This window comes from Muntiacus reevesi, chromosome 1 (assembly GCF_963930625.1).
Source record: "Muntiacus reevesi chromosome 1, mMunRee1.1, whole genome shotgun sequence".
NCBI classification, from domain to species: Eukaryota; Metazoa; Chordata; class Mammalia; order Artiodactyla; family Cervidae; genus Muntiacus; species Muntiacus reevesi.
The window spans coordinates 162,416,534-162,432,206 of NC_089249.1; the positions used below are offsets into that span (position 1 = coordinate 162,416,534).

The 15,673-nt window shown below is 43.6% G+C and overlaps 1 protein-coding gene across 1 annotated transcript in view; it reads right to left on the reverse strand.

Moving 5' to 3' along the window:
• Window positions 1-987: 987 nt before the first annotated feature.
• The window catches only part of RIMKLA (ribosomal modification protein rimK like family member A), a 33,531-nt gene continuing 18,845 nt past the window's right edge, over window positions 988-15,673 (reverse strand). The window contains exons 3-5 of the mRNA XM_065929892.1: window positions 10,934-11,020; window positions 5,305-5,508; window positions 988-1,779 (exon numbers count right to left, since the gene is read on the reverse strand). Of these exons, the coding sequence (XP_065785964.1) occupies window positions 1,289-1,779; window positions 5,305-5,508; window positions 10,934-11,020 (782 nt within the window). The 3' untranslated portion in view covers window positions 988-1,288. The remainder of the gene's footprint in view (window positions 1,780-5,304; window positions 5,509-10,933; window positions 11,021-15,673) is intronic.

The following is a 15,673-nucleotide window of genomic DNA, read 5'->3' on the forward strand; positions in this document are numbered from 1 at the left end:
GTGTTCATTTCTGTCATACTTCATACAAGCAGAAACGGAAAACTCCATCTCTGTGATTTCTCCCAAGGGAAGGGTCATCATCTACTGCTAGAAGAGTTAAAATGGAAAGCACTTGGTGTCATGTCAACATTATCCACTTCCCTTCACCATCCCCCCATAAGATGTGCAATGAGTTGTCCTTGATACCTGAGTCTCCCCAGTGTAGAAAAGTGAGTAAAGACAGAGGTCTCTGGAACCTGGGAAAGACTAGTATGTCAATGGGACTGGAGTGTGTTTCCAATGGCTCTATCTACCCAACAGGCCCACAACACCAACTCGTATAAGAAAATCTCCTATAGCTAAGTACACAAAGTTTCAGCAGAGGAAGTGGGGGAATGATTAGTTTTCAGTAGCTCTCTAGGATTAAAAACCCACTGGCTTCTGATGTCAAGTGAACAGGAGTCCACTGAAAAGAAGTCCATGGTGTTCTAGTGCACGCTTAAGGAAGGTAGTGTGTGGCCACTAGCTCATTGAAATGCATTTCCAGCTGAGGCCAAAGGCAGCAAAGGTGCAGGAGGCTGCGGGGGCTGGCGTTAGTTGAAGCAGGGTCTATATACTTGGCAAAGCAGTTTGTAGAAAGCCCCAGTTACAGAGCAGGATGTCTGCCAACCACTGAAGTCAAAGGACACTCAATTTCACTTTCTACAAAGTGCTTCATTGAAGATGCTAATGAGGAAGCTCCCTTTGAAACACCATATCCTGAGTGTCAGAGAAATATGGTCAAGACGGTGATTGATGGGTAGCAGAGACTGATTCTTTAACAGCAATGGGACTGTGTATTCTCTGAGCATCTCTCTCTCACACACACAGGCACACACACACTCTCTTAATGAAGAGCAGACAACTGCAGTCACATTCCACTTCTTCTGCACATGTCTCTGTCGGGCGGTTGCTCTTTTGTACAGTATCTCCAGGAGCAGTTCCAGCTTAATGGGTTCCACAGCTAAAAGCCAAAGCACAGCAGAGAGTCAGTGCCCCAAGTCAGCTGTGACATCCAAGTGCTTGCGGCAGACATCGGTCTCAAATCAATCAGTCGGGATGCTGTTCTCGGTGAGGGTTTTTATATTAGTGTTTCTAAAAACCACAAAGCTAGGCCATTTGCTTAAATCATCGTTAGAAAGAATGCTGAGTGCCCAGATGGGATTTCTAGTTTCTGTGCAAATGAAATCACACTAGTCCAGATTTTATTCGCTCAAAACTACTAGGGAAGCAGTAGGATTTGGTTTCAGTGCTGCCAAAAAGCAGGAATTTACTTAAGTTTTAATTCGGAAGCAATCCTGGTGTTAATGTTGTAGCTGGGGTCAGGCAGCATGGGGGCCGGGGCGCCCGCTGTGCTGGCCGAGGAAGCCCGGACCTCTCCCAGTTCAGGCTCACTCTCGCTGGAGGTAGACCCGCTGTTGATGGCGTAGACGCTCTCCGCGACTCCCTGAGCTGAAGCACAGCCATCTGGCTCTTTCTTCTCCCTGGGGCTAGACAAGCCTGGGAGGACGGCCATCTTCCCGGCCTGCCTGTTGGGCAGCAGGGACATGGTGTAGTCTGCAATGATCCCGCCCACATCTAAGTTGCATGCCTGGTCGAAGGCTAGGAAGCCCACATTGGCATTTGCCTCACACACCACGAAGGAGCCATCGTCCATGATGAGAAGATCGATGCCACAGAAGTCCATGCCCAGGATGTTGGACACCTGGATAGCCAGCTGCTTGCCTTGCTCCGTCAGCGGGCACATGACGCCCACACCACCTGTGGGCAAATCACAGCGGTGTGACGGTGACACTGTAACTGAGCAGGACCCTATGGGGGCTTCCCGGAACAGACCCCCGCCCATGTTCTCCGCCTGCCTTTTGAATGTAGAAAAACTTTAGTCAGAGAATAAATTTAATCAGAGAAGTGAGAACATGCAGAAAGAAAGGAAAACAGTCCAGCAAGACAAAATAATAATACTTGAGCCATTAAACAAAGAAAGGACCTTTAGCTCTCCCTCAGGGACTATAGATAATATTCTGAGCCATGTCCTTTGAGTTGTTTGCAAATACTGAAACCCTCACCAGGTCAAAGAAGTTAACTGTATGCTGTCCACAAGCATGTAGACCCCAGACCAGTAGGAACCAGAAGGCTGATGATGCTGAGTCCCCATTATCTCATCACTGACCAATAAGAAGAATGTCCATGAGCTGATCATACCCAGCTCCTTGAACACTATGAGACTCCTCACTACCCCCTCCAGGGTGGAACACACAGTCCTGTGGGCATTAGCCCTCTGTGGCCCCCTTTGCCTGGCAAAGCAATAAAGCTATTTCTTTCTGTGCTGTGCTTGCTTAGTTGTTCAGTTGAGACCCTCTGGACTGTAGCCCACCAGGCTCCTCTGTCCATAGCATGCTCCAGACAAGAATACTGGAGTGCGTTGCCATGCCTTCCTCCAGGGGATCTTCCCAACCCAGAATTGAACCCAGGCCTCCCACATTGCGGGTGGATTCTTTACCGTCTGACCCACCAGGGAAAGTCCAAGAATACTGAAGCGGGTAGCCCATCCCTTTTCCAGGGGAACTTTCTGACCCAGGAATCAAGCCAGGGTCTCCTGCATTGCAGGCAGATCTTTACCAACTAAGTTACCTATAGAATTCCTTTCTACTTCTCCCAAAACTCTGTCTCTGAGATTTAATCCATCCCCAGTGTACAGAGGCCAAATTCTGGCAACAATACCAGACACCAACTGATGAATCAAATGACCTTTCAAAGGAAGGGGGGTATGCTGGTGAGAGGTAGCGAAATGGGCACTTTTATTACTCACAAAAGGTCTGCGTGGAAATCAGGACACTCTTTGAGAAAGTAATATGAAAATAATAATCTTCTCTAGAGTTTTAAAAAAATGTTTATATTCTCTGACCCAGTCAATCCACCATGAAGGAAATAATCTTATATAATAGGGAAAAAAGCTTTATGCACAAATATGCTGATGGCAGTTATTCAAAATACTGGAAAATCAAAATGCTGGTACATAGTAGTCATTCGATATTTGTTAATGAGTAAATAAAATACTATCATCTAAGTAGCTCACAATAGAAGAAAGGAGCATAGTTTACAACCATTACTAAAAATGATGGTGAATTTGAAATCACATGGGAAAATATTAACACTTGAAAGGTATAAAGGCTGTGTAGTATGACCATAATTATGCCAAAAAAAACCCAAAAACCCAAACCATTGTCAGAAACAACACCATCAAAATGTTAACATTGGTTGTCTCTAGATGGTGGGATTAATGATAAATATCTTTTTTCATTTGACTGTGCCATATTTCCTAACTTTTCTACATTGAGGATGCATTAGAAGAAACAAAATTAACTTATTATTTTCTGAGAGAGGCTTGTGATACAAAAATCCCACACCAAGAGAGAGTCTGCTTACTTGTACTTGTTAAAAAGCTAAGACCTCTGATTTAATTGTCTCCCTTTAGTCTTCCTGCAAAGATAACACTTGGGACTTCCTTGGTGGTCCAGTAGGATAAGAATTCGCCTGCCAATTCAGGGGACACAGGTTAGATCCCTGGTCCAGGAAGATCTCACATGCCTCAGGGCAACTAAACCCTGTGCCCACAACTACTGAAGCCCGTTCTCTAGAATCTGTACTCTGCAACAAGAGAAGCCACTGTAGCAAGAAGCCTGTGCACTGAGAGGAAGAGGAGCCCCCACTCACCACAACCAGACAAGCCACTGCAAAGCAACAAAGACCCAGCATAGCCAAACAAATAAGTCAAGTGGTTAAAAAAAAATGACAACTTACAAACACAACACTTGTATTCTCATAAACTGATGACTTACACCTTAACTCTGCCTCTCCACCACTTATTACATTGTATGAGGAAAAGGTTATTAAGCAGCTTTAAAACAGTTCATAAAAAAAAAAAAAGCAATATGAATAAATTACAAAGTTGTGGTATTTTCCAGTTAAAGAATGAATTTTGTGAAGCAACTGAAAAAGACAAACAGATAGTACATAAGGTTTGATACTGTGGCAAGACATAGGAGTGTCATGAAAATTAAATGAGATAATATACTAGGTACAGTGTCAACCTTAGCCTAGCATTTGCTTCTATCACAGCACTTTAGTCACTGTACCTTACAATGATCTGTTTATACGTCTTCTTCTTTACTGGACTATAAGCTTCCTGAGGGTGAGGACTCTCATTAATCCTTACATTATCGGCATCTACCCAGGAGCCCACTCTGGGAGACTGCTCAACCACACTCCAGTTGAAGGACTGGATTGGTGTTTTGGCCTCCTCATTAGTCACCAGACTTGATACACTCATCTGGCAATTTAGGAAATAACAACTGGGTATTTTTTCACATTGCCAATAAATTCCACTCATGACAATAGTTGACAACAGCTTTCTGTAATGAACATAAGAATTTCCATGCCCTCGGGACCATCTCTATTCACCACAACAGAAAACAAGCCTTATCAACAGGTCAATGGGATGGGTTTATGCATTTGACCCAAATAAACTGCAGCTTTCTAATAGCATCAAATATAGAAGAAAAACACAAAGAAAAAAAAAAGAAATACAATTTCAATTGTCAATGCAAGGTAAAAGCATATGCTCTGTCTCCTGCATTACCTTGGTTTACTTCTCACTCTCTTCCATTTTTTTGTTTTTGGCCATAACACATTGCTCTCAGGAGTTCCCAGACCAGGGATTGAACTCATGCCCTCAGCAGTGAAAATGCAGAGTCTGAACCACTGGAACCCCAAGGAATACCCTACTGCCTTAGTTTTAGACTCCTTACTTCAGCCTGAGCTGTTGCCAGTTTCCAAAATCAGCTCCCCTGCCTCCCTCCTATGCCTTCAATCCATCCTCTTTCCAGACATCAGTTTTTCTCAATCACCAGATCTCCTGTTGCTCCTTGTTTAAAGGGAGTTCACATTGCAGTGTCCTGACGTTCCCTGGTTTGACCTCCGACACGGCCCTTATACCCACCTGTCCCCCACCTGGAGTGCTTACTGCTAAGGGAAAGGGCTTGCTTCTAATTCCTCTCTGTGACCCTGGCACCTCGCAGAGGGTCTGATAGGACAGGAGGGATCAAGACACCCTGACTGGGTGCAAACATCCCGAGATGGTGAAGGACAGGGAAGCCTGGCGCGCGGCAGTCCATGTGGTCACAAACAGGTGGACACGACTGAGCAACTGAACAACAAAACATCCTGGTGAAAAACCCCGGTGGCTTCCCCCAACCAACAGTCCCACTCTGAGCTTCGGTGCCTCACCGAGAGAGCAGTTGCTCTGCATCCGTCCATCTGTGGAGCAGCGAAGCATGGAGCCTATCACCTGGCCGCCGACCACCACCACCCGGATGTCCTTGCCGTGGGACTCCTTCACGTACTTCTGGAACAGGTAGGGCACGTCGTGGCGGATCAGGTGGCAGATGTCTGAGAGGTGGTGTTTATCTCTTGCGAGAAAAACACCTTTTCCTTTAAAAAGAAAGACAAACAGCAAAAAGAGGAGTTAGACACGCCTCTGAGTACAGTCCTTGCCATCCCACCTCCCGGTCCAGAGTCAACCATTCTTTCCCAACCTGCCTCACTCTGGCCCCTTCAGCTTCTCTGAGTTGACTCTTGTGTCTTCTCAAATGGCCATCAAATTTTATTTTCCCTGGGTTTTACTCACCTCCCTCTCTGTTCACAATGGTTTTTTTTTTTCCCCAAAAATGAAATAAAAATGTATTCCAGAAACACACAGAAGAGGCCAAAAGAAAATCTTAAGAATCTAGTTAATTCGGGTCCAAAACTGGAGGATGCTGACAGTTCATGTCTCACTCACTTTTGTTTAAATCCCCAAAACTTACACCATGTCAATCAATGTTTATGGAACATAATTAATTGAACATACTTTAGAGAAATTCCCAGTTGAGATGGAGACAGACCACAAAAGATAATGACACAGCCTGATATGGCATTAGGAGAGGTCAGTGCTGAATACTATTGGAGTTCAAGAAGTAGCCACTGCCAGACGTCCTGAACTTTCAAACATGAGAAATGCATTATTTGGCTATATCCATTTAATTCTAAAAGGAATGACCCATACTTCTATTGATATCTGGGGAAGGCATTTGTACTTGATTCCAAATTTTTTATTTTCTGCCTGAATCACTTACGTTTTTGAATTACTTGACATCTGCTTTTCCACTTGCACATTAGCTAACAGATCTGAGCAGGGGGGCCTGATGGGTTTCCTCTACAAATCTGACATGAACATACTGTACCCTGAACCTTGTTAGCAAATATGGAACAAAGAGATGGTCTTCCTAAGATCTGTTACTACCTTAAAAAGAGTGGGACATTTCTGAAGTCTCAAAAAAAAGAGGGATGGGTATCAGTCCCCAGTGGTGAATAACGTAAAAAAGTAACCTCCAAAACATGGCTGGTTCATTGGACATTTGGCACCAGGAGATCTGGCATCTGGCAGCAGATGGCAGGGATTCAATGATAGGCACTGGGAGAATTTTCAGCAGAAATGGGGGCTAAAAATAGGTTCCTTGGTTCCTGGCACAGAGGTTCCAATATGGGGCTTAGTCTGCAGTTAATTAAGGAGCTACAGTTTTAAAGCAAGGAGGGAAAAAACTAGGGTAGGGTGGGGGGAAGAGTACGAAGATTATTTAATCATCTATTGTGTGCCAAATACTTTATATTTTTAAATTATATCTTTCATATTTCATGCTAGCTCTGTGAAGGCATTAGGACAAGTATAGCTATTTTTGTTTGACAGAAAAGGAAAATTAGGGCCCACAAGATTAGTAACTTTCTCAAGGGCACATCTTGCATGATGAGTCCACAGCCTTCTTGAGATTTATTTCCATATACCAGAGTCTAACAACTGCTACAACTTTGTTCACTCCCTATCCACTGTTCCTCAGATGCTGTGTGTTACAACCAAACTGAAAATGAAATTAAGAACAGCATTTCACTTACAATAGTATCAAAAGGAATACATGTAGCCAAACAGGTTCAAGACTTATTCACAGAAAACTACAAAACATTTTTGAAAGAAATTAAAGACTGAAATAAGTGGAAAGACATTCCATGTTCAAAAAATGGAAGACAATATTGTTAAGATGGAAATACTCCTCAAACTGACCTACAGATTCAATGTAATCCCCACCAAAACTCCAACTTCCTTTTACTGCAGAAATTGATATGCTGACCCTAAAATTTATATGTAAATTTATGGGGCTCCAAATAGCCAACACAATCTTGAAAAAGAAGGACAAAGGTGGAGGACTTGAACTTCCCAATTTCAAAACTTTCTACTGGTGGCTCAGATGGTGAAAGAATCGGCCTGCAATGCGGGAGACCCGGGTTTGATTCCTGGGTCGGGAAGATCCCCTGGAGAAGGGAATGGCAACCCACTCCAGTATTCTTGCCTGGAGAGTCCCATGGATAGAGCAGCCTGGTGGGCTCCACACCGTCCATGAGGTCGCAAAAAGTCAGACATGACTTCGTGACTAAGACACACATGCACACACAACAGTGTGGCATAAGGATACACATATAGATCAATGAAACAGAACTGAGAACCCAGAATAAACCCTCATTCAGATGGTCAATTTTGGATTTTTGACAAGAGTTCCAAGAGCATTCAGTGGAGAACCAACAGTCTCTTCAATAATAATACCAGGAAAACTGGATATCCACAGGCGAATGAAATTTGACTCCATCACACCATATACAAAAATTAATTCAAAATGGATCAAGCACTCCAAATGTAAGGGCTAAAACTGTAAAACTCTTAGAAAGAAAAATAGGTGTAAATCTGTATGACCTTGGATAAGGCAAGCACAAAATGACATCAAAAGCACAAGTAATCAAAAGAAAAAATTGAACTTCATCAAAATCAAAACCTTCTGTACATCAAAGGATGCTATCAAAAAAAGTGAAAAGATGACCTACAGAGTAGGAAGAAATCATGCTCAGATTATGTATCTGATAAGAGTGTAGTAACCGCAATATAGAAAGAACTCTAAAAAATTTAATAAAAAGATCAGTAAACCAACTGAAAATGGGCAAAGAATTTGAAAAGTCATCTTTCCAAAGAAGATACCAAAATGGACAATAAAATGAAAAGATGTTCAACATTAGTCATTAGGGAAATACAAATCAAAATCATAGTAAGATACCACAAACACCCACTAGGATGGCTATAATAAAAACAAATTACACATTTAAAAGTTGCTGAGAGTAAATCTTAGAAGTTTTTATAAAAAGGAAAAAAATTCTGCATCTATGACAGATATTAACTTACTGTGATCATTTCACAATATATACAAATACTGAATCACTATGATGTACACCTGAAACTAATATATTGTTACACGTCAATTATACCTCAATTAAAAAAAGATTTTAAAAATAAATCTGTAAAATAGACCTATACATTACTAATGCTTGGCAAACATGCATTTTTGTTCTTTTTAGTTTGTGACTTGTTTTTATGGTGGAGCTATGGTGACTATTTACATCACTTGCCTAGGCCAATTAATATATCTAAAATAAAAGTTTTATTTAGTATGTGGTGAAAATAGAACTCTCATACATTGCTGGTAGGGACATAAATTGGCATAACTGTTGTGGAACATCATTGTAGGGAAACATTGGTAGTTTCCCTAATGTTAAACACAGAGTTACCATATGACCCTGCAATTCCATTCTTAGGTATATATATACCTAAGCGAAATGAAAACATATGTTCACACATATGTGCATGAAAGTTCACATCAGCATTATTCATAATAGCCACAAAGTAAAACAACTCAAATGCCCATCAATGGATAACAGATAAACAAAATGTGGCATATCCATATAAAATATTATTGAGTCATAAAAGGGATAAAAAACCGATCCATTCTACAAAATGGATGATCCTTACAAACATTACACTAAAAGAGGCAGACACAAAAGGCCACATATCATGTGGTTCCATTGACAGGAAACATCCAAAGGAGGCAAATCCATAGAAACAGAAAGTGGATCAGGTGTTGCCAGGGACCCGGGGAGGCACCGCTCTGACTGACCTTTGACAAGCACAGGTTGCTTCCGGAGGTGATGGAAATATTGTGGAATTAGGTAGTGGGGGCTACCCTGCTGGTTCAGACAGTAAAGAATCTGCCTGCAATGCAGGGGACCTGGGTTCGATCCCTTGGTCAGGAGATCCCCTGGAGAAGGAACTGGCTACCCACTCTGCTATTCTTGTCTGGAGAATTCCATGGACAGAGGAGGAGCCTGGCAGTCTACAGTCCACCGGGTTACAAAGAATTGGGCATGACTGAGTGGCTAACATTTATTTACACAATGGTTGTACTGAAAAGTAAAAATACTAAAATTCTCATTATTGTACAACATAAAATGGTACATTTTTTGTTTTATGAATTATCTCTTAATTTTTAAAATATCTAAAAGTACTACATCTGCTATTTAGTTTATTTATCGTCTGTCTTACCTTTCTACAACGTGAGCTCCTTGAGGGCAGGAAGTTTTGTTCTGTTCCTTTCTGTGTCCCCCTGGCACTTTGAGGGCACTCAATAAATATCGGTTGAATTTTATTTCATGTATACTTCACCACAATAAAAAACTAGTTGAGACACTGCATTTCTGCACTGCAGTATATCTGAACAGTATTCAGAGCCCCACCTCACCATCCCAACTCATTTCTCTTACTCCTCAACTCTTTCCCCAGGTTGCTTTGCCCACCCTGGCTTCTGCATGCTGCTTACCCAGTTCAAATTCCACATTCCAACTGAAGTCTCCTTTCCTTCCACTGAAGCCTTCCCTGCCTCAGGGCAGAGCGGACCCCTCCCTCCGTGAGGCTGAAACAGGCGCAAGGACCTGCAAGCCACAATGCATCACCCTGCAATGCAACATCTCTACCCTCTACACAGCGAAGACCAAGAGCAGGGTGTGTGTCAGGCTCACGGAAATCGCTCGTCCCGTGCCCACCCGGGGTACCTCCTGTCACTCCAGATGCCCTGAGCAGTAAAGGATGCCATCTGGGGTGTCATCAGGAGGTACCCGCTCACATACCAGGGGAGGGGAGCTGCTTTCAGCCGCACACATCCTCTCAACTACTGCGTCCTGAGCAACGTAGGAGGTCCTGGGGACAGAGATGGGCAGGACCAAGTTCCCACCTCTGAGCAGCTGCAGTCAAAAAGGGGGAAAGGCACAGAAATCTATACCTGTCCTAAAGTGTAGTACTATGCTGGAGGCAAGGATGAAGCGCTTCGGAAACACAAAGGGAAGAGTGATTAACTTTGGAAGAGAGGGAAGGAGACCAGGGTTGTGGAGGGAGAAGAAACGATGTGAAGTTGGCTTTAATGCACAGGCAGAAGCTCACTGGAGCACAGAGGAAGGCAGGGTCCCCAGAAAAGGGAAGAGAACAAAGATTTTTTAAGAGAGCAGGAGACACAGTCTGGTCTAGAATGGATTATGGAGTGTTCAGGGGGCCAGAGAAGGCTGCCAAGGAAGGTGGACACTGTTCCCCCAGGGTGAGGAATAGGAACTGTGTCTAACAGGCAACACAAGCTCTTCGGAAGGTTGTTCAGCAAAGGGGTGACAAGAAGAGATCTTTGCTCCAGAGAAACTGCTTCCACAAAGACAAGAGGATGCACTGGCAGTGGAGCTCGGGGAATCAGTCAGAACCAAGTCAGGAGTCTACTACGAGAGTCTAGGGAACGGCCGGCAAGGGTGTGGCCAAAGCTAGAACAGTGGGGACAGAGCTAAGGACTACACCACAAGCTCCGCCAGGGGGCGCTCCGTCCCTCCGAGCAGCGCTCCTGCAGCTCGGGGGCGAGGGTCTCGTCCAGGCAGAGCTGCCGCCCAGTCAGAAGCCGGGGCAGGGGGCACTGACCCCGGTGTCCCCGCGTGCTCTTCACCACCACCGGGTAGCCCAGCGGCTCGGCTTCATCGATCATCTTCGAGAAGTCTTCATGTCCACCTGCCAAGAAAAGCAAAAGTCAGAGAAGGTGAGGCTGATGGTTGGGGGGGCTCTGTGGGAATTCTTTAGAGGCCTCGCGTCTCTCTGATTAAGGCAATTTGAACCCATTCCATCCGACAGACTATGTGTTTTGTATCTGTCATCTAAAAGGTGGGAGCAGAGAGATATGGTAAGCGGCATTATCATGGCCTTCTACGTGGCAGAGGCTTCACATGCTGCAGTCCATGTCATCGTCATGACAAGCCCACGGGCAGGGCAGGGATTTTTTTCCCCCTTATCATGGCTGGGGTAGGCAGATCTCTAAGAAGGCCCCCGAGATTCCCACCTGCTGGTGTACATGCCCTGTATAAGCCCCCTCCTAAGTGCAGGAGGGGCCAGTGACTATGCTGGGGGAGCATTCCTGTGATCAGGCTAATAATCAGTTGACTCGAATTAATTAAAAGGGAGATATTCTTGGTGGGCCCTGTCCTAATCAGGGGAGCCCTGTAAAAGAAGGTGAAGCAGCAGAGAAACGCTCCTGCTGGCCTTAGGGGAGTGAACTGCCATGCTGGAGGGAAGTCCATGTGACAGGGCCAGGCGGGCCGCCTCTAGGAGCTGACAATGGCCCTAAGTTAACAGGCAGCGGAGAGCGGGGACCTCAGTCCTACAGCTATGAGGAACTGAATGCCAACTAGTGAGCCTGGAAGACCCCAGACTTCAGCCTACTGAGACCTGAGTATAGCACCTGGCTATGCCATAGCTAGACTTCAGACCTTCTGAAAATGGGAGTTGGTAAACGGGTGTTTTCTAAGCTGCTGAGTTTTCAGTAGATTGTTGTACAGAGGTAGAAAACCATTATCTAAAGAAACCAAGTCTGGGATTTGTCTCATCCAAGGTTAAGGCATGACTGAATTGGCTCCACTATACACTTTTAAGCCTTCATTTAAAAACTATGAATATTAATATGTATTAAAATCCTTCTAAATTGTTTTATAAGCTTCCTTGATTTCCTACACCTTTGCATCTTTGTTGTTGTTGTTTAGTCGCTAACTTCTGTCTGACTTTTGCGTCCCCATGGACTGTAGCCCACCAGGCTCCTCTGTCCATGGTATTTCCCAGGTGAGAATACTGGAGTGGGATGGCATTTCCTTCTCCAGGGGATATTCCCTACGCAGGGATCAAACCCACGGCGTTGGCATTACAGGCAGATTCTTTACCACTGAGCCAACAGGGAAGCCCTTTTCTATCTTTAAAGGACCATTATTCTTCCTACCACAGGTGTTACAGTTCATCAATTTTTTTGCAAAGCAAAATACTCTGAAATACTAATAAGACCTGTCACCAAAGTGCTAATGATTTTTAAAAATGTAAAGCAGCATACAGAGGCAACGCAGGTAAACAGGGGCATCATCACAGTGAAAACATTTTATAAGAAGAGAACTCCTAGCTTCCTGATATTCACTGATAAAGGTAACTCCTCCCTAACCGTCTTTTTGTCCTTCCCTAGAATACAACGCAAGGAAGGCCCTTTATTTATTTATTTATGGCTGCATGTTATGTGGAATCTTAGTTCCCCAACCAGGGACGGACCTGCACCCCTTGCATTGGAAGTATGGAGTCTTAATCACTGGAGTGCCGGGGAAGTCCCAAGAGGGATTTTTCTTATCTGAGGCCATCCCTGCATCTGGGCCATAGACCCCTTTCCCTCTCACCTCCTCAGGGATTTTGCAACATTAAATGTCCTCCCTCTGCTGTATCTTCCACCTCTCAGTTCAGAATGGCAGCTGCATTTAAAACATGCTCAGTTGTCTCCCATCTTAAACAAACAAAACCCATTCCTTGACCCTGAATCATCCCTTAATTACAACCTTGAAGAAAGTAGGGAAAACCACTAGACCATTCAGGTATGACCTAAATCAAATCCCTTACGATTATACAGTGGAAGTGAGAAACAGATTTAAGGGACTAGATCTGATAGAGTGCCTGATGAATTATGGACGGAGGTTCACGACACTGTACAGGAGACAGGGATCAAGACCATCCCCAAGAAAAAGAAATGCAAAAAGCAAAATGGCTGTCTGAGGAGGCCTTACAAATAGCTGTGAAAAGAAGAGAAGCCAAAAGCAAAGTAGAAAAGGAAAGATATACCCATTTGAATGCAGAGTTCCAAACAACAGCAAGGAGAGATAAGAAAGACTTCCTCGGTGATCAATGCAAAGAAATAGAGGAAAACAATAGAACGGGAAAGACTAGAGATCTCTTCAAGAAAATCAGAGATACCAAGGGAACATTCCACGCAAAGATTGGCTCAATAAAGGACAGAAATGGTATGAACCTAACAGAAGCAGAAGATATTAAGAAGAGGTGGCAAGAATACACAGAACTGTACAAAAAAGATCTTCATGAGCCAGATAATCACGATGGTGTGATCACTCACCTAGAGCCAGACATCCTGGAATGCAAAGTCAAGTGGACTTTAGGAAGTATCACTATGAACAAAGCTAGTGGAGATGATGGAATTCCAATTGAGCTATTTCAAATCCTAAAAGATGATGCTATGAAAGTGCTGCATTCAATACGCCAGCAAATTTGGAAAACTCAGCAGTGGCCACGGGGCTGTAAAAGGTCAGTTTTCATTCCAATCCCAAAGAAAGGCAATGCCAAAGAATGCTCAAAACTACCACACAATTGCACTCATCTCACACGCTAGTAAAGTAATGCTCAAAATTCTCCAAGCCAGGCTTCAGCAATACATGAACCGTGAACTTCCAGATGTTCAAGCTGGTTTTAGAAAAGGTAGAGGAATCAGAGATCAAATTGCCAACATTTGCTGGATCATTGAAAAAGCAAGGAAGTTCCAGAAAAACATCTATTTCTGCTTTATTGACTATGCCAAAGCCTTTGACTGTGTGGATCACAATAAACTGTGGAAAATTCTGAAAGAGATGGGAATACCAAACCACCTGACCTGCCTCTTGAGAAATCTGTATGCAGGTCAGGAAACAACAGTTAGAACTGGACATGGAACAACCGACTGGTTCCAAATAGGAAAAGGAGTACGTCAAGGCTGTATATTGCCACCCTGCTTATTTAACTTCTATGCAGAGTACTTCACGAGAAATGCTGGGCTGGATGAAGCAAGAGCTGGAATCAAGATTGCTGGGAGAAATATCAATAACCTCATATATGCTGATGACACCACCCTTATGGCAGAAAGTGAAGAAGAACTAAAGAGCCTCTTGATGAAAGTGAAGGAGGAGAGTGAAAATGTGGGCTTAAAGCTCAACATTCAGAAAATTTAAGATCATGTCATCCGGTCTCATCACTACATGGCAAACAGATGGGGAAACAGTGAGAGATTATTTTTTTTGGGCTCCAAAATCACTGCAGATGGTGACTGCAGTCATGAAATTAAAAGATGCTTACTCTTTGGCAGGAAAGTTATGACCAGCCTAGACAGCACATTAAAAAGTAGAGACATTACTTTGCCAACAAAGGTCCATCTAGTCAAGGCTATGGTTTTTCCAGTAGTCATGTATGGATGTGAGAGTTGGACTATAAAGAAAGCTGAGTGCACCCAATGTTCATCGCAGCACTGTTTATAATAGCCAGGACATGGAAGTAACCTAGATGCCCATCAGTAGACTAATGGATAAGGAAGCTGTGGTACATATACACCGTGGAATATTACTCAGTCATTAAAAAGAATTCATTTGAGTCAGTTCTAATGAGATGGATGAAACTGGAGCCCATTATACAGAGTGAAGTAAGTCAGAAAGATAAAGACCATTACAGTATACTAACACATATATATGGAATTTAGAAAGATGGTAATGATAACCCTATATACAAAACAGAAAAAGAGACACAGATGTACAGAACAGACTTTTGGACTCTGTGGGAGAAGGCGAGGGTGGGATATTTCGAGAGAACAGCATTGAAACATGTATATTATCTAGGGTGAAACAGATCACCAGCCCAGGTTGGATGCATGAGACAAGTGCTCGGGCCTGGTGCTCTGGGAAGACACAGAGGGATCGGGTAGAGAGAGAGGTGGGAGGGGGATTGGGATGGGGAGTACATGTAAATCCATGAGTGATTCATGTCAATGTATGACAAAAACCACTACAATATTGTAAAGTAATTAGCCTCCAACTAATAAAAATAAATGGAAAAAAAAAAAAAGAAAGCTGAGTTGAAAAGAATTGATGCTTTTGAACTGTGGTGTTGGAGAAGACTCTTGAGAGTCCCTTGGACTGCAAGGAGATCCAACCAGTCCATCCTAAAGGAGATCAGTCCTGAGTGTTCATTGGAAGGACTGATGTTGAAGCTGAAACTCCAATACTTTGGCCACCTGATGCAAAGAGCTGATTCATTTGAAAAGACCCTGATACTGGGAAAGATTGAGGGCAGGAGGAGAAGGGGATAACAGAGGATGAGATGGTTGGATGGCATCACTGACTCAATGGAGATGAGTTTGAGTAAACTCTGGGAGCTGATGGACAGGGAGGCCTAGTGTGCTGCAGTCCATGGATTTACAAAGAGTCAGACATGACTGAGTGACTGAACTGAACTGAACTGATCCCTAGGTCAAGCTATCAAAGGGCTTCCATTTCCTCACATCCCATTCACTTCCTCATCCCTGACAGGTTGGTTTTTCTTTCCATCACTAAA